The sequence below is a fragment of the Hyaloscypha bicolor genome, assembly GCF_002865645.1.
Source record: "Hyaloscypha bicolor E unplaced genomic scaffold K444scaffold_15, whole genome shotgun sequence".
NCBI classification, from domain to species: domain Eukaryota; kingdom Fungi; phylum Ascomycota; class Leotiomycetes; order Helotiales; family Hyaloscyphaceae; genus Hyaloscypha; species Hyaloscypha bicolor.
In genome coordinates this window covers 163,519-178,797 of record NW_020194517.1, presented here as the reverse complement: position 1 = coordinate 178,797, position 15,279 = coordinate 163,519, and the positions used below count along the sequence as shown (strand labels likewise).

The following is a 15,279-nucleotide window of genomic DNA, read 5'->3' as shown; positions in this document are numbered from 1 at the left end:
TGATCTTGAAAAATCTTCAACTTCTACAATCGTAGACAAGTGCAGCTCACCAGCAACCATGCCCACATTGGCTTCCACCGGATTTGCGTACATTCACCTCCTTGGTATTTGAGAATGCTCGAGTAAGAATGATTTAGAAAATCAAATATACCACAGCTTGCGGCACATTTGGAAGGTGGGTGGGGGAAGTTGAATATTTCAAGATATAGGAGAACATTCCGGAATCTCGAATCTTGAGTGTACCACACCTATCGCGGACAATAATCGAAATATCCGACCACTTTGTATGGTTTAATTCAACAATATCGTTGGGTATCAATCAGAACCTAGCACCCCCCTGGATGATTGATTACTAACAATCCACGCCGCATTTCCCAGATCTGTCATAAGTTGGCCCAAATTCTCAACCAAAGGAGGCAACACGCTACTCCCAGAACTGCAATTCCTACCCATAATATAAGTGATAGTCTCCATGACCGCCTTCGGATCATCAACTCGACACGCACCACTTTCCTCACCAAGTCTCGACGATGCCCTGATCATCGGAATCCCACGGGACGTAGCAAAAAAACGTCTAGTATTAGCTGTCTCTTCCCCGTCAAGCCAGACCGGTTCCTCGATCTCGCCGCCCATATGATGGTCCTGCATCTGATCCGAGGGACTAGAACCCATCGAGCATATTCCATAGACCCAGAAGCACAGAGCCGAGTGGTAGAGAGCCACAGCATAGAAATCTCGCAATTGGCTTGACGGGAACAAATCTGCAGCCCGCAGAATCTGTCCAGCGTAGAAGATGGCCTTTCGAGATAGCCCACTGTCAAACCATTTCTGGAGAAGCGGGTAGACTCGGTGTGCCTCTTCCGATCCTTCCTTGCCTGCGAAGAGCTGCAATTCCTCGAAACTGACATGGAGATTCATCATGAATAGCTCGTGGAGAATGCGAGCTTCTTGGGGTATGCCACTGTCAAATCCAGAAACCGTCATGCTAAAGCGATTTAGTATTTGACAAAGCTCCCAGTGCCAGGTTTTGGTGATCGAGTTTCCGCTCCCCTGTCCCACTTGTGGTGGTTGGATCTTTAGAACAAATTCTAGTTGACGATATTCGGAAACAAGACTCCATATCCCGTGAAGGATAACCAGGATAGAGAACTGTAGGTCAATGCAATCCTGGACCATGCTCACGGGCTCAATGTCGTGGATGCAATGCATAAGGGATGGAAGCCTATTTGAAATGTTTGGCAGTTTCCTCAAGTATACGTCCCGCCATTCCACTGCAGTCTTGGCACGCCAAAGTGCTAAAGAATAGGGTAGTTCTAGTGACATCTCGGCGTAAGATACCAGAGGGCGAGTTAGTAGGCAGATTGATGCCTGTGCGTCGTGAATTAACGTATGGAAGGCCAGCCTCTTAAAGGACTCAGCCTCAACCCAATCTCGCCACTTTCTTTCGAGATCCTCTGGCCCGTCCTCAAGTAAAGGAGGTTCCGTGGGTGCTTTCCGTCGGTAGTGGCCTGCACGTCTGAGCATGGTTACCAAAGGTTGCGAGTTGCTTTCAGTGATTTCCAGCTTCCGCTTATTGCCACTCCACAGTCCAATATTCAATTCCAAAGCGAAGGCTTGGTTAATTTGCAACTCCCTGGTAGTGCTATTGTCCATTTCGCACTAAAGGCAAGACTTGTTAATCGCAAGCTTGGGAAGAGGTAATAGGTACTTACAATTTTTGGGATCGCCGACCGTACAGCTTCCTGTATGGCAAAGCCCAATTTCCTTAATGCGGGAACACCTGAGAGAACTGCGCCTGCTGCCACAACAATGCCATTAAGTTCGGGTCTTTGACTCTGAACACTAAAAGTAGGCAAGTGGATCCAGGAATCGGTCCTATGGACTTCGGATCGGAAGAAGGAGTGCATGAGCGAGTCCAATAGTTCTGCAGACGGAAATGATGCAACGACACGTGATATATTCGATGGTTTGCAGCCGCTCAGGAGCATCGCTAAGATTTTGTCTCGAGAAGTTTGTTCCAAGGTTTGATCAAGTACGTCAGGGCCATGCCGGGGTTCTAGGGTTTGCATGTCTTTGCACGGCAATGAAAGATTGACTTGCTCGGCATGAGCATGGTCTTGTTGGGCAGGTTGCCATCGCCAGATCGACTTTTGAAAGGCTTCCGCTCCAGCGCTTATGCCACTACTCACATCCGGCGCCCGAGCTTCACGCAAAGGGAGTGCTCGTTCGGGTTCAGGGGCAGCGCCGTAGTTCCATACCGGCTGCCTTGCGTTTGAGGTGATCCATCCGAAATCGATCTCATTGAAATCCAGACTTGAGTCCATTCCAAAGTTGAAAACGTCCCGTCCAGTGTAGTAGCTCTGATGTATGAGGTCCAGAGAGTGAGGGGCAGCCGCTGCCAAGGAGTTGGGCGAAGTAGGCATCATGACATTGCTAAGAAAATCCGCGAGAGACGAATCATCAATGTCTAACATTGCATGGTTCATGGAATCCACGGGATTCGACTCTATGGCTTTACCTTTCGAGTCCTGTGAGAATTCGCTCCCCGAAGGAGTGGGTTGTAGTATGCTCTGATAAGGAACATCTTGAAATTGGATGATTCGGCGGTGGCCATCCATTGAAGACAAAGTCGCTGCCCCCTCAAGAGTGTCAATGTCAACAATTTGCTCTGCTATTTTGAACCCCGAATTAGTTCAAAGAAGTTCCTGCTACCAATTCGAATACTTACTCTTCATAGTGCTTGACTTTTGTAAGAAACCTCTAGGCTTTTCCGCCATTGATGGGAAGATGCACTCTGTTCCCTTCACTTGACACCGGTGGCAGGGTCTCTCATTGCCGCATTTGAGCTTTGAACTTGCACATGCTACGCAAGCCTGGGCAACTCTTGCTAACTGTGGCGAGGAGTTCTGAGGTCTTTTTGCATCCCTTTTGTCACTGTGACTTGCAGAGTGTCGTTTCAGGAGATCTCTGGTTGAGTTTGTGAGCTATTAATAAGTACTTGCTATGACCAAAAGTATGAAGACTTACGCTCGAGCGAAAGCCTTGCTGCAAGTCTGGCAAATGAATGGTTTCTCACGTGTATCTGTCATTAAAATAGTCAGTGAGATTGTAAAAAAGAGCAAGTTGTGAAACGGACGAGATCGGTAATGCCTAGAGCAGTCAACGTAAAGCGCTACGGAGGAATCCTTGGCAGCAGCGTACCTGGCTAAGTGATCGACTCGACTGTAGTTCCGTTTGCAAACATTGCAAGCAAAAGGATTACTCTTTCCAGGCTCGGGTTCTGCGACTGGGTATGGGGATTGGGTTTCCTCCTTCTCTGTGGGCGTGGGAGCTGCCATTTTGTAACGCGGCAAGCGGGGACAGTTTAGAGATCCATCAGGTCTCGCGGGGGCTTATGGGCTCGGGTGCTGGACACACTGATGGGAGAGCCGCACAATATGGGATGGCAATTGCTGGTGCACTTGGAGTGCCGGTCAAGTCCCACGTTGATTTAAAGATGAGGGTGCAAGACGCGTGTGGGTAGTGGGTTGAAAGGCTTGCGGATCGGAGTTCTCCTTGTTCTCCTCGTTGCAGGGGCAAGGGACCCATGGCACGGAGACCACTGACAGCTCTTGCAGCAGGGGTTGCCTCACACGAGACCGTGAGCATGAGAGTGAGGCGAGGGCGTGAGCGTCGGCGTGGGCATCGGCGTGGGTGTTGGCGTGGCTGTCCGGGATCGGAAGAACTCACTTCCCTCGATTCCTTGCAGAGTCGCCGGCCGCCCTGCACAAGCATCAGCATCAGCGTGAGAAGTTAGAACAACAGCCGCGAGCCGGCAGCCGTCAGTAGTACTGTACGCGGCAGTTGCAGGCAAAACGGCGGAGATACTCGCCATTCGGCATCATCGATTGGTTGGCGAACAGAGGAGAGACAGAGGGAGGGAGAAAGCGCTGGGAAAGAAACGGTTTGTTGCTCGTTCCAAGCTCAACTGTGGTGTGCGGCTTGAACCTGCGGTCACTGTTCAAGACAGCAGATACCCTTACAACGGGACGGAAGCGCCGGAGGAGGGGAATAGGGGCACGGCATAGTGTCTCGCTCAACCCGAGTCTCTCGTACTCTGTAGGAGGGGATAGGGCACGGAACAGAGTCTCGGCTCGAGCCGAGGTATCTGGGGCGGGAGCTTCTTCAGCAGCCTCATCATCAACTTCACATTTCCAAAATTGGACGAGTCAACGCGCGTCCTTCATCGTTGCCAATCTGTGAAACCCTGGCTGCCAAGGCTGTTCGCAATCCTGCTACGGTATCTCAACCACCAGTCCCAAATGCTTCATCGAAAGAAGATCAGCCGCGTACGGCCAGGTCGATTAGTGAGCAGACAATCTACCGTCTGAAGAGTAACCTTAAACGTTGGAGAATCGAAATAGATTCGCCAATTTGAACCCCACAGATACATGTCTGTTCCTGGTGACGCAATCCTCATCCTGGGCGAAGACTTGCATGCAGGATGGTGCACGTAGCTCCGGCCACATCAGGCACTCCCGATGCATAGAATTAATTTTATTTTATAGTGTCTCAGCAGACTTACGGGTTACGAGAGAATCGAGGCCATTGGGGAAGATATGATGAAGCCCAGTGGATGGGCGTGAGTGAAGACAGCAAGGAGCGAGTCGAATTTATCTGAGAGTGCCAGCAAGTAACGTCTTCCCTTCCAGCGCTATCCTGAATGGTTTCTGCCTCTCTTCTGATTTTGGGTAATGCTCCAACTTTCCTATTAATAGCATGTCTAATCGGGGTTGCTCCTGGATTTGGAGCCGTGTCACCCCGCAAAATAATTCGCCTGAACCTGTGTTTGAGTCGTTTGTGGTTGAAACGCGATATCACACTCTGCTACCCCACCCAGATTCTCTCGGATGTGGTTAGTTCTGAATTCCAGTTTGGAATGGCCCTGATCTGCATCGAGGGGGGGAGGGGAAGGGTAAGGACACTCCTGCACAGAATGGTACCATGCACCAACGATGTTTCACGGCAGCATGGTACTATTATATCTCCCCAGTCATCAAGTGCTCTAGCCGAGCCCTACTCAGCATTTTCCTCGGCAAGCTCTCAGGGGTGGGGGTCGCCATGACTCACGCTGCATGCAGTAGGCTATGCAGTATGCAAGCACCCGAATGCACAACGAAAAGTCAAACCAAGTCAATATATAGGTTGCCTTAGGTCGGGCACGGAATCTCGTTCACTTGACTTGCTTCTGTCCTCATCCAAAGTCCTCAGGTTCAAATCGAGTTTTCTTGTATCCCCCTACCCCCCTCCCTCTGCAGCCTGCAATATATATCGAGTAGACGAGAAGGGATCAAATATCTTTCGTTCTTTTCCATTCTTCTCGCTCACGTTACGAATTTTTGAAATTCACATTAGACATTGAGACCTTTAGAGCTCTTAAAATTCAAGTGCTATTTGGATCTTGAGGACTCCTTCTGCTTGACGTGTCTTCAAACCACCTCCTACTTGAACATCATTCACAACTGTGCTGAATCCACCATCTCCAAAATGTCCATGCCATCCACAAACATCATGCAGCTCCAGAAACTTCGGCCTCTCGGTGAGTAGTCACCACCCCCCTCAATGTCCTTACCGCATGCCTCACCCTGAGACCACTTCGGCTAACTCCTTTAAAGGAGCCTTGGAACAGTTCTCCTCGGCACGCCACCACCTAGGCTTCTACAACAATGTTGGCCTTTCAGCTGCCTATGTATGCCCAACCTTGAGATTAGCAGATCTCAAGGCAACAATTTTCTGTGCGTTGGCAATAGTCATTCATCGCCATCCAGCCCTTTCAGCCATTGTTTTGGATGAAGACTCGAATGAACCATACTTTGCTAGACTCCCTGAAATCAACCTCGAGGATGCTGTGACTTTCGTGACTAGGCAAGAGCCGGTGGCCGCAAGCGGTAGAGATGTTGAGCTTGACAATATTCTGGAGACCCAGCACAATACGCCGTTCAAGGAGGGCCACGGAACTCTCCCGTACTGGCGACTGCTTATCGTGACGTCCCCAGAAACAGAGAAAGAATTCGTAGCATCATTCATCTTCCATCACTCACTTGGTGACGGGGCGTCGGGGATGGTATTCCACCGTGATTTTGTCGCAGCCCTCTCCTCAAATCCTCCTCCCCTGACAAGCGCCATCGTCCTCCCAGCCAACACACCCCTGCTTCCCAACCTCGAGGCTCTCCTTCCTTTCGCAACACCGCCTGTTTCTACGTCGCCCAATCCAACCAATCTCTGGTCAGGCTCCAACATCATCCCACCAACCCGAAGCAACTTCCACTCCCTGACCTTCTCTGCCAAAAATACAAACCACCTGCTGCAAGCTTGCAAACTGCACGGCACAACCTTGACCTCCACCCTCCCTGTGCTCATCGCCTCTGCCCTCTTCTCTATCTTGCCCGACACGTTCAACTCACTGGAATGCACGATCCCCGTGTCCCTCCGCCGCTTTCTCCCCGAACCCGTCAACGAGAGCGTAATAGGAGTCTATCTCGATGCCTTCTCGGCCTACTACGACCGCACCCCGGAGGCACATTTCCCTTGGCTCGAAGCCCAGCGCTCTCGAGGATTAATAAACGATTATCTCAAAACCAACGGAGAAAAGATAAACGTTGCGAAATTCAAGCAGATTAGGGATATGCGGGCTTTTTTCTTGGGGAGAGTGGGGAAGGAGAGAGGGACTTCGTTTGATGTGAGTAATCTAGGCATTATGAAGATTGAACCAGAGGAGAAAGAGACTTGGAAGATGGGCAAAGTAGTGTTTAGTAGGAGTGCATTTGTGAGCGGTAGTGCTATTGCTGCTGGGATTGTGACAGGAGCGGATGGGTGCTTGACGCTTGGGTTTTGTTGGCAGGAGGGGGTTGTGGAGAGGGGTGTGGTGGAGATGGTGGTTGAGAATGTGAGGGTTATGATTGAGAGTATCTCGGAAGAAATGAGAGGTGAAGATGGGATGAAAGTGGAAGAAGCGACGAGATGAGAAGGCGATGTGAGTAGATGAGGCGAGATGACAGGAGATGATAAGGTGAGATGAAAGGAGAAGGTGGGACGAGACGAGGTCAAAATGAGACGAAAAATGAAGCTCGAATGAGAGGTGAAGATGTGTGAAACAGAATGCTGGCGACTTCGAAGTCTTGTGTTCTAGATATTCTGTTCGTTCTGTGTCTCACAATAATAGAAATGTTTACAAACACTGTGACTTGTACCTAAAACTTCCGGGAACAATTGCACGAAGGAAGCTGGAAATTTCATGCTTCCCTGAAAATCGCAAACCTCAATCGAAGCATGGTCGGATCATTCCAGCTCCGTGACCCATCTTCACTCTCTCCAGCCCAGGGTTCTGAGGAAACCTCTACCCTCCACCTGCTCTCAGTCAAATTCCCAACCTCCTCCCACATCTTCTTAAAGCTCTCTTCATTATGTCTCCGTCTCGCCTTAGTCGGGCCGTTCCTCCGAGGCCGTTCCCCCGCATTGGCATTTCCAACCTGCCTTCCCAGTACCACCGAATCCTTCTTCTCCTTCAGCAGATTGACAATTCGCTTGCAAACCCTGATCTGGTCTTCATATCCAAACAAGCGGAGGAAGGACGCAGCGTATATGATATCAATCTTCCCATCCAGCGCGGACAATGGCGGCGAAGGATCAAATACATCTCCGACAATAAAGTTGCTCTGAAGCGTGTCCTCATCTCTGAATAATTTGTATCCCAGCTCGAAGAACTCTGGGCGGAGATCACTTCCGTAGAGATGCTCAGATGGGGCTCCATCAGCAGAGATCTTGTCCGAAGCAGCACCCTAGATCGAGGAAGTTTTGATCGCCCTTCTTAAGGCGCTCAAAGGATGGCTGGATAGTGGGGAGACTGGCTGATGGAAAGGTCGAGGAAGCGGAACTGGCCAATACACGGATATAGCCAGACTTTCCATGCCTCATCTCGCTGTACATTTCCGTGAGCGTGCCGATGAAAAGGGGGGAAGGGGGCATACGATTGCGTAGACATGCTTTTCTATTTCGTCTGAGGAAATCTTGCTGTAAGTTTCGAGGAGACGTCTGGCCGGGTCTCCAAGTTTCGAGCCTATATGTTTATTATACGATGAGACCTTCGTGTCATTGGCAACTGACGTTTGAAGAGGATGGATGTCAGTCTCTGCCATGATGATGCTAAAGTTAATGAAGATCTGTGAATTTGAGAATGGACAGATGCTACCGTCAAGGTAACGTTAGATGATTCTAACGAGACGGGAATTTTAAAGGTCACAGCGAGACTTCTCAGCGAAATGGTGGGGATGTATGCCGTTTTCTTTACCGTAACACATCCGACTTCATGTCTCTGTGCCGATAGCCGTCCAATGACGCATGAACGCCCATTATGGCCTGTTTTTGAGGCCATGCCTCCCTTCTCACCCATAATTGAATAAGAAATTAAAGATCTTGTTGTTACCGGTAGGGAAACACCAACAAGTCATTGTAGACTTAAAAGAAGGCAGGTTAAGGAGGCGATCAACGCAAGTTTGCATTAGTTGTGGACCAAATTGTTAGCAAGTTCTCAAGTCCAGGTATCGGCTGACCAGATTGTCGAGATTTGCAGAGCTCCGGGAAGGTAAAACCGATAGGCTCACCTCCGTGACTGAAAGGATTCGTTCTCAGTCAGAAGAAGCCTCCTTGACGTGAGGCTGGTTTTGTCGTTGGCCTTGCGCGTTGCGGCTACCTTTGAGGCAATCCAGGCACAAGCAGGCTGAGCTCATGATGGACACTCTCCCAGAAGGTGGTGAGGTCGGTAGAGCTTACCAGCAGAGAATAAGGAGAGCTTATGGAGGAAGTATGGAGGAAGTATGGAGGAAGTATGGAGGAAGTTTTCATTGCCACAGGGTTGTGGCTGAAGTGAAATTTCCAGGTTCAGGGGCGGATGGATGTCTGGACAATCAGGTTCACATCACCTTGCCTCAGGCTTGCGCTCAACGTCAGTTTTAGATAGGGGTACAATTATTTGTCTACTACAGTACAGGATAGAATAGCGAGAACGGGGTTGCTTTGCCATCATAGAGAAGAGTCCATTATCAGCAACCTGCCCAGCAAAATGTGATATCATGCCATGAAACGCCTCCCAATGAGTCCCGAACTCCACCAATGCTGCTCGCGCCAAAACTGAAAAGGAAAAAAGTATCGCCAGCCAGGGCTTCACATCATGTGGGCTTGAGGAGCTGCGTGAGATTGGTGAGTCTGGTTTTGCTGAAGCCTCGCACCAACCAGAGTTTGGAGTTCTTGAAGTTGGCGCATGAGGGAAGCCGTCTGAGCAGTTTGCATCTCGCTCTGGCGTTTCAATTCCTCGTTCTCATTTCGAAGTCTTGCCATTTCCTGACGAAGATCCCCGCCGTCATCTCGTACAATACCCCTCTTTCTCTTCATGCCCGCTCTCTCGCTTCCATCTTCCTCGGTCTCTTCTTCGTTCTGCATCTCTCCAGCATCGGTGTGCACACGGCGGAGGTGCTCGTTCAGATTTTCTTGTCGAGAGAAGCCCTTGCCGGAGAATCTCTTGCAATTTGGATGCGGACAGTTGAGTTGCTTTCGAGGGCCGCCATGAAGGTTGTGTACCTCTCGTTGATGTCTTAATAGTCCTCCCGAGTATGTGAACCCCGGCAATTTCTCACACCCTTCTGCCGGGCATTTATACGGACGATCGTGCTTGTCCATATGCTAGAAGAAGTGTTAGCTCACATAAGTATAGATTAACTCGAGGAATGTGCCTACCTTTGACCACTCGCACTTTCGGTTGAAGGAACGGATCTCCTCCGTGCACCCAGCCCAGTTGCAGACAAAGCGCCCATCCTCGCCCTTGGTAACCTCACGATCAGGCTTTGGTATAGGTTTCGATCGGCCAGGACTCGGCGCGTCAGACTCGTCCTTCGGTGGCAACTCCGGCATCTCATCCATCGCCAGCGCCGTCGCCGCATCCATGGTTTGCGGGTTGTATGGGTTTTCGCTCAGCGGGGGAGGGGGACTCGGGTACCGGTGATGCTGAATGCTATTGTCGTCTTGTTCTTGGTGGGGGTCGTGCATCATAGCGGATTGCGGGTAGTCGGGGAAGGTTCGAGTCTCGTATGACAGCGACATCGCGGCGGTATAGGGATAGAAGTAAGGATCCTGGTGATTAGGAGAGAAGGCAGCAATAGAAGATTGATATGGGCCTGTGCTGCTGTGGCGAAGGGCCTCGTACGTCGCGGATGTCTGGTCGTGACGGAGTGCTTGTTCGCGTTGTTGGTGCCTTACGATCGAATAAATCTCAGGTTGACAGGTTTGGTTGTGGCTGTGGCTGTGCCGAGTGGCGTTTCCAGCATAGTTTAGTAAGCGGATCTGCTGATTGGATCCTCGTTCAAGCTGGTCGCAATTCTCAGCTGCATCCGCACTCGGACGTCGTCGTCCATTTGTACTTGGGTGATTCGAGGCCCGCAGGTGGAAGCCTTGAGTCGCCGGCCGGGAAGCCATGACTGTTAAATATGAGGCGGAATCAGTCACATGTCTCTGGGGTGAGCTGGCACGTGCCAAAATGAGGAGGGGGGGTGATGAGTCACCTGAGGGGCTGCGATGTGTTGGGCCCATGTCTGCCTGTTGAGGCCGGCCCTCCATTGGCCGCGGCGGTGGCCTTACGCCGTGGAAGAGGTGCGCCTCGTTGGCGTACGTTGCCTTCTCCGAGTACTCACACGTTGAGGGCGGCGGCGGCGTAGGCGTGAAGTACTGACCGTGGTACTCTTTCTTGATGACTGGCCCGTCGATTTCTATGGTACCCGTCAGTCCTGGACAAGCTAAGGCTGGCCAAGATGCGTGAATGTCTGCACACTCCTAGTACAATGAAGAAGGGGCTGGTGCATGCCCAATGTCTGAACTTGCCAGGATGGCCCGGAGGTTGTCCCGGCCCAGCTCCCAATCTTGATGAGCAGCAGCACAGTTTTTGAAAGGCAGGAAGGCAGGAAGGCATCCCGATCCCTCCTAACTAGGAACACTAGAAACCGCAAGCACGACGTTGACCGTTGTTGCCAGCTTGGGAAGGGGATGAGGTTTCTAGGCAGCAGTGACGTGGCCAATAGGAAAAGATGGAGTGCACTTACGAGACTCTTGGGGCTCAAAGTAAGTGTAGTTGGCATTCGGTGCATCATAACGTCGATGTGGGTGATATTGCAGTCGGGACACCTGATCTGGGGCCATTTCGCAGGAACCCCCCTTCAACACTGAAACCGAAGCCTGAAGGTTGACCCAAGGCCAGGTCGAATCCAAGAGACGAGGGCGATCGAGTATCAGCCTTCCAAAGCGATTGAAGCTGCCTGAAGTCTTCGCGAAATCGTTGTCCTGGATCATTGATTCTCAACCATCGAAAATGCCTGCCCACAGTACGACGGAGGAATTCTTTTGGTTTTCAAGATCGAGGATATGGTCCTGGACGTTGTTGATCTGGCGGTAACAGATCAGTAGAGTTGCTCTCCTGCTGGTTTGTCTTGCTCTGGATGACTTCTTCTCCTTTGAGATTCTGTCGCGCTTTCACCAATAGTAGAGTTTTTCTTCCCAAGTTAGTCTCAATAACCAAAAGGAACCACGGACAAACGCTGAGAATGAACTCTTTACAAGGAAGTGCTAATCTCATTTGCAGGTCCCAAAGAAAGAGGCATTTTTATCCAAGATAAGGAAGGGGGAAGCTCGGCTACGATACAAAAAATATGGGCAGCTTACTCGTTCAATAAGTCTTCCTTGCCCAGCACCGCGGAACTGTGGTGAACGAATTGCAAGACTATACTTGTGGAACGATATCAAGCCTCTTACAAGGGCCTTGCAAAAGATAGCAACAGGTCATGCAATGCGCTTGCTCCAACAATACACAAATGCGGAAAATGCAATAACGAGACGTTCCTGAACGCACGATACAGCAACAATCCTTCGCCAACGCAACCAGCCAGGAAAATAAATGAGCATCGTGACAACTGAGCACGGGTCCGAATATATATTAATCAACTCGAGATTGAAGTTCCAACTCCGCATGCACAAGGAGCAGTTCACCTCGCAAGGTCTCCGATCGTGAGTCGAGCCATCAGCCATGACGCCTGGTGGCCATGCCACAGAGCTCCGCCTCGTTGGAGATCTTCAGTCTTCACCGACAGGTGGGGTTCATTGCGGGGTCGATGTGGGGGCCAAAAGCGCAGGCGAAGGCTGGGCCAGCGAACAGGAGGGAGCGGCTGCGGGCATCAGAGCTTGTGAGAATCGGTGTGAGAAGTCTCTTAGGGCTGCAGCTCGCGGGAAGCGTTGCATGTCGCCCTGTCCAGGCCTCGTCGCCATGCGGGAGCGGGAAAGGGAGACGAATCGGCAGCGATCGTGGCTTTGCAGCACAGCCCCTTCGGTATCGACCGTGACTTCACCGTCGCGCCGTGGAGGAGGAAACGGGTTCCAGTTGTGTTTCGCGCGACAAGTGCCTTGGCCAGGCAAGAACATTGGCCAGGCCGCGCTCTCCTGCCCCACTGCCATCCTCAGGCCGCCGGCAGGCACCGGTGAAGCGATGATCGAGATAGCTTCATTACACCTGCTGAGGACTGGGGACGGTGAGGTGTACCGGACTCCGTAAAGGGGCGGAGTGCAGCACCCAACCGCTCGGTGCCGGGTTTGTTTGTCTTAACAATCATGATAAGAAGATGACATAGCAGTCAGCCGGCTGTGTTTGATAGGCCGCAGCATACGAGGCAATTCATTTGCATGCGGTATATTGGGTGACTTCTCCGGCCCTCTACTTGTGATACCTACCCAGATGTATCCCCAGCTCTAGCCCTGGGAGTATAATACTCCACACTGCGCCGTCCTCCCCTTCGTTCATTGACGAAGTAGCCATCACCAGATGTCTCTGGAGCCAATCTGGAGGCTGCAGGATAAACCTCTTTCATCACTCCTTACCATCTCTAGCATCTGCTCAGGACTTTTGCCCCCAAAAGGATCGATCTTACAAGCTTCATGGTGGCATGGTAAGATTTCTCAACCATCTTCGCCATCTGCAACCGCCGCATGTGACCCCTCATGTTCCCTTATCCATTCCCTCTGGACAATTCTCCCAGTCTGCTCTAATCTCGCGGCCGCTCTTCTTGCATATACTGCATCTGCAGCAGTGGGCGCTACAACTGAAGCAATCAACATCGGCAGTGGCTGGACAGAGCTTTCCTCCGCGTCCTCGGCACCACCAGGGTCCCCATTGACCAGTACTTCGCTGTTGTCTCCGTGTTCGCCCATGCCTTCAGTGTCTGTAGTCCCAGATAAGGGCCTCAGATCTTCCCGTGCCTGTTCCACAATGCCTCGTACATCCTCGTGATGATCTACGTATACTGTTGGTGCTCGCTGCACCGATGGTGGATTGAGATACGAATGGAGTATGATTGGACCCGAGGATTGCGTCTCAATCATGATTCGCTGCGGTAGACCAAGACCTAATCTGGAAGCTGTATCGTAGGCTGTAATTGCAGTTGTTGTGAGAGACGCCAGTGCTTGCGCTTGAGCTTGCGACTGCGGATTGTGGTTGTTGGCAGAGGGGGCCCGAGAAGAGGAGACGATGGGAGTGAGGGCTCGGTCCGCCAGGTGTTGAACCAGCTGGCTCGAAGCGGGGTTTGCCATCCTCGAGCAAGGAGACAGGAATGATGTGAGACTTGCTTCTGAGGTCTTTTTGTTGGGGTGAGCTTAGATGTTGAATGTGGTTTGATAACCACGTACGTATTTTTAGCTTGGGACCCCTGCACTAGCTACAGTAGTATGCAAAAACTCCCTGTTTTAGCGCGTTTTTGACGAAAAGCGGTACACTTAAAAATGGGTGCACCAAAAGTTACCTAAATCATTTTCAACCACCAATTGCTCCACCAAACCACGTCCAAATTAGATGAGAAGTAGATCAATTTACTCCCCTGAAGTATCTCTTGCTAATGATAAGAGCAGATTATAGCTCCTTACCTAAGCCCGCGCGCATCGCGGCCATCTACGATCTTCTCGCACAACCCGTGCAGAACCGGGAGCTCCTTGAGCAGTGGTACGATAATTTCGATTTTGGATGGGAAACAGGGTACTCCCGTAGTGTTTTTATGGCTGGGGAAGACTTCGATTATTATAATGGATAACTGTGGTATACACTGGAGTCAGAGGGTGCTTGATATGTGCCAGAAGTGGGAGGGGGGTGGGGAGGGGGGGAATCTGGATATATTAGTTGCTTCCCTATTGCCCAATTTTGAACCCAATTAGGGGGGGCTTTCGCAATATTAAGTCTAATATGCGAGGGAATTGCAGGAAAGTCTATGGGAAGTATCCAAACTTTGGAAATTACCTAATTAATACCATTTGGAGGTTTGGAGGTTTAGACGGGGGCTAGAAAGGCTGGAGGGCATTTCTATAATTCAGGATATCGGAATTTCCCTGTAGAATTAGTATGAAATCAATGAAATCGCCATACTTAATATTACTTAAAGTTCTGGTGATTTTAATATTACAAAAGGTGGTTCCAAAATCACTTGTTACTTTACTAGAGAGCCGACATTGATACTAATTAAAAAATACTACGGTTCTTAATAACCACAACTGCTATTAAAAAAACGAAAGCTGATTTAGAATCGTGGGAAATAGCTCTTTTAATTATTCTAATATAAAAAAATCCTACGGCGTGGTTGCAAAAATATTTAGTATAAGGGAAAAACTCCAAATGTAGACAAACTCGACTAAAAACAATGACCACAACACCAGTAATAACTCTCTTCAAAAGAGCCTAAAATCCTGTAATCTGATTGGTCCATTCCTCGCCTCCCTAAACCAGTGATACGTGGAAATCAAGGGGGCAGCTCGTCAACCTCGATTCTAAATATCATTCTCCCTACCCCCCAATCGCCTTGTAATCGTCATCCAATAGCCCAGAACTTATAAACTCTTAATAATCCTGCTTTTGTAAGTTGCCTATACCCTGGTAGAAGCTAATTTCGTCTTCAGGGTACGTACTAAAGGCAATATCTGGTCGAATCGAGTCTTCTGCTTGGATGTCCGGAATAGTGCTTTGGAATGGGGCTGTCGAATGGGGCTTTCGAATGGGGCTACCATATTAGCAATCGGTGCTACTAAGTACCTATATTCAATATAAAACACTAATTAGCTTCTGAATTCCATATAGTATACCAAAGGGAGACTTTAGCCTTCATAATAAGGAGAAATCCCCATACTAGTACCCGATTTTTCCATCGCCTTTAGCTATTTTAGCTCAGCCTTCTC

General features: G+C 50.1%; 8 protein-coding genes across 8 annotated transcripts; 3 read left to right on the top strand and 5 right to left on the bottom strand.

Moving 5' to 3' along the window:
• Positions 1-218: 218 nt before the first annotated feature.
• On the bottom strand, positions 219-3,762 carry K444DRAFT_580248 (uncharacterized protein). The gene is made up of 6 exons (XM_024877697.1): positions 3,202-3,762; positions 3,137-3,150; positions 3,028-3,082; positions 2,729-2,967; positions 1,713-2,671; positions 219-1,659 (listed from the first exon to the last, which is right to left on the bottom strand). Exons 1-6 carry the CDS (start codon positions 3,336-3,338, stop codon positions 316-318), a joined length of 2,748 nt encoding a protein of 915 aa, XP_024742680.1. The 5' UTR covers positions 3,339-3,762; the 3' UTR covers positions 219-315.
• A 1,764-nt stretch (positions 3,763-5,526) lies between these two features.
• On the top strand, positions 5,527-7,003 carry K444DRAFT_517411 (uncharacterized protein; the record flags this gene model as incomplete). Its single annotated transcript, XM_024873774.1, has 2 exons — positions 5,527-5,578; positions 5,655-7,003. 2 exons carry the CDS (start codon positions 5,527-5,529, stop codon positions 7,001-7,003), a joined length of 1,401 nt encoding a protein of 466 aa, XP_024742679.1.
• A 294-nt stretch (positions 7,004-7,297) lies between these two features.
• On the bottom strand, positions 7,298-8,174 carry K444DRAFT_624327 (uncharacterized protein; the record flags this gene model as incomplete). The annotated part of the gene is made up of 3 exons (XM_024882389.1): positions 7,298-7,339; positions 7,380-7,817; positions 8,007-8,174. The coding sequence occupies 3 exons, from the start codon at positions 8,172-8,174 to the stop codon at positions 7,298-7,300; spliced, it is 648 nt and encodes a 215-aa protein (XP_024742678.1).
• Positions 8,175-9,198: 1,024 nt separating this feature from the next.
• On the bottom strand, positions 9,199-10,077 carry K444DRAFT_639831 (putative zinc finger protein GLI2; the record flags this gene model as incomplete). The annotated part of the gene is made up of 2 exons (XM_024884422.1): positions 9,199-9,714; positions 9,769-10,077. The coding sequence occupies 2 exons, from the start codon at positions 10,075-10,077 to the stop codon at positions 9,199-9,201; spliced, it is 825 nt and encodes a 274-aa protein (XP_024742677.1).
• Positions 10,078-10,796: 719 nt separating this feature from the next.
• K444DRAFT_151828 (uncharacterized protein) lies at positions 10,797-12,010 on the top strand. The gene is made up of 2 exons (XM_024870609.1): positions 10,797-11,142; positions 11,660-12,010. The coding sequence occupies exons 1-2, from the start codon at positions 10,948-10,950 to the stop codon at positions 11,918-11,920; spliced, it is 456 nt and encodes a 151-aa protein (XP_024742676.1). The 5' UTR covers positions 10,797-10,947; the 3' UTR covers positions 11,921-12,010.
• K444DRAFT_152034 (uncharacterized protein) lies at positions 11,658-12,822 on the top strand. The gene has a single exon (XM_024870610.1). The coding sequence runs from the start codon at positions 12,101-12,103 to the stop codon at positions 12,620-12,622; it is 522 nt and encodes a 173-aa protein (XP_024742675.1). The 5' UTR covers positions 11,658-12,100; the 3' UTR covers positions 12,623-12,822.
• Positions 12,732-13,721, bottom strand: K444DRAFT_607158 (uncharacterized protein). Its single transcript, XM_024879120.1, has one exon. The coding sequence runs from the start codon at positions 13,651-13,653 to the stop codon at positions 13,024-13,026; it is 630 nt and encodes a 209-aa protein (XP_024742674.1). The 5' UTR covers positions 13,654-13,721; the 3' UTR covers positions 12,732-13,023.
• Positions 13,722-14,134: 413 nt separating this feature from the next.
• K444DRAFT_607156 (uncharacterized protein) lies at positions 14,135-14,350 on the bottom strand (the record flags this gene model as incomplete). Its single annotated transcript, XM_024879119.1, has 1 exon — positions 14,135-14,350. A coding segment is annotated over one exon (216 nt), but the record flags the coding sequence as incomplete, so codon positions are not given.
• Between the last annotated feature and the right edge of the window lie 929 nt (positions 14,351-15,279).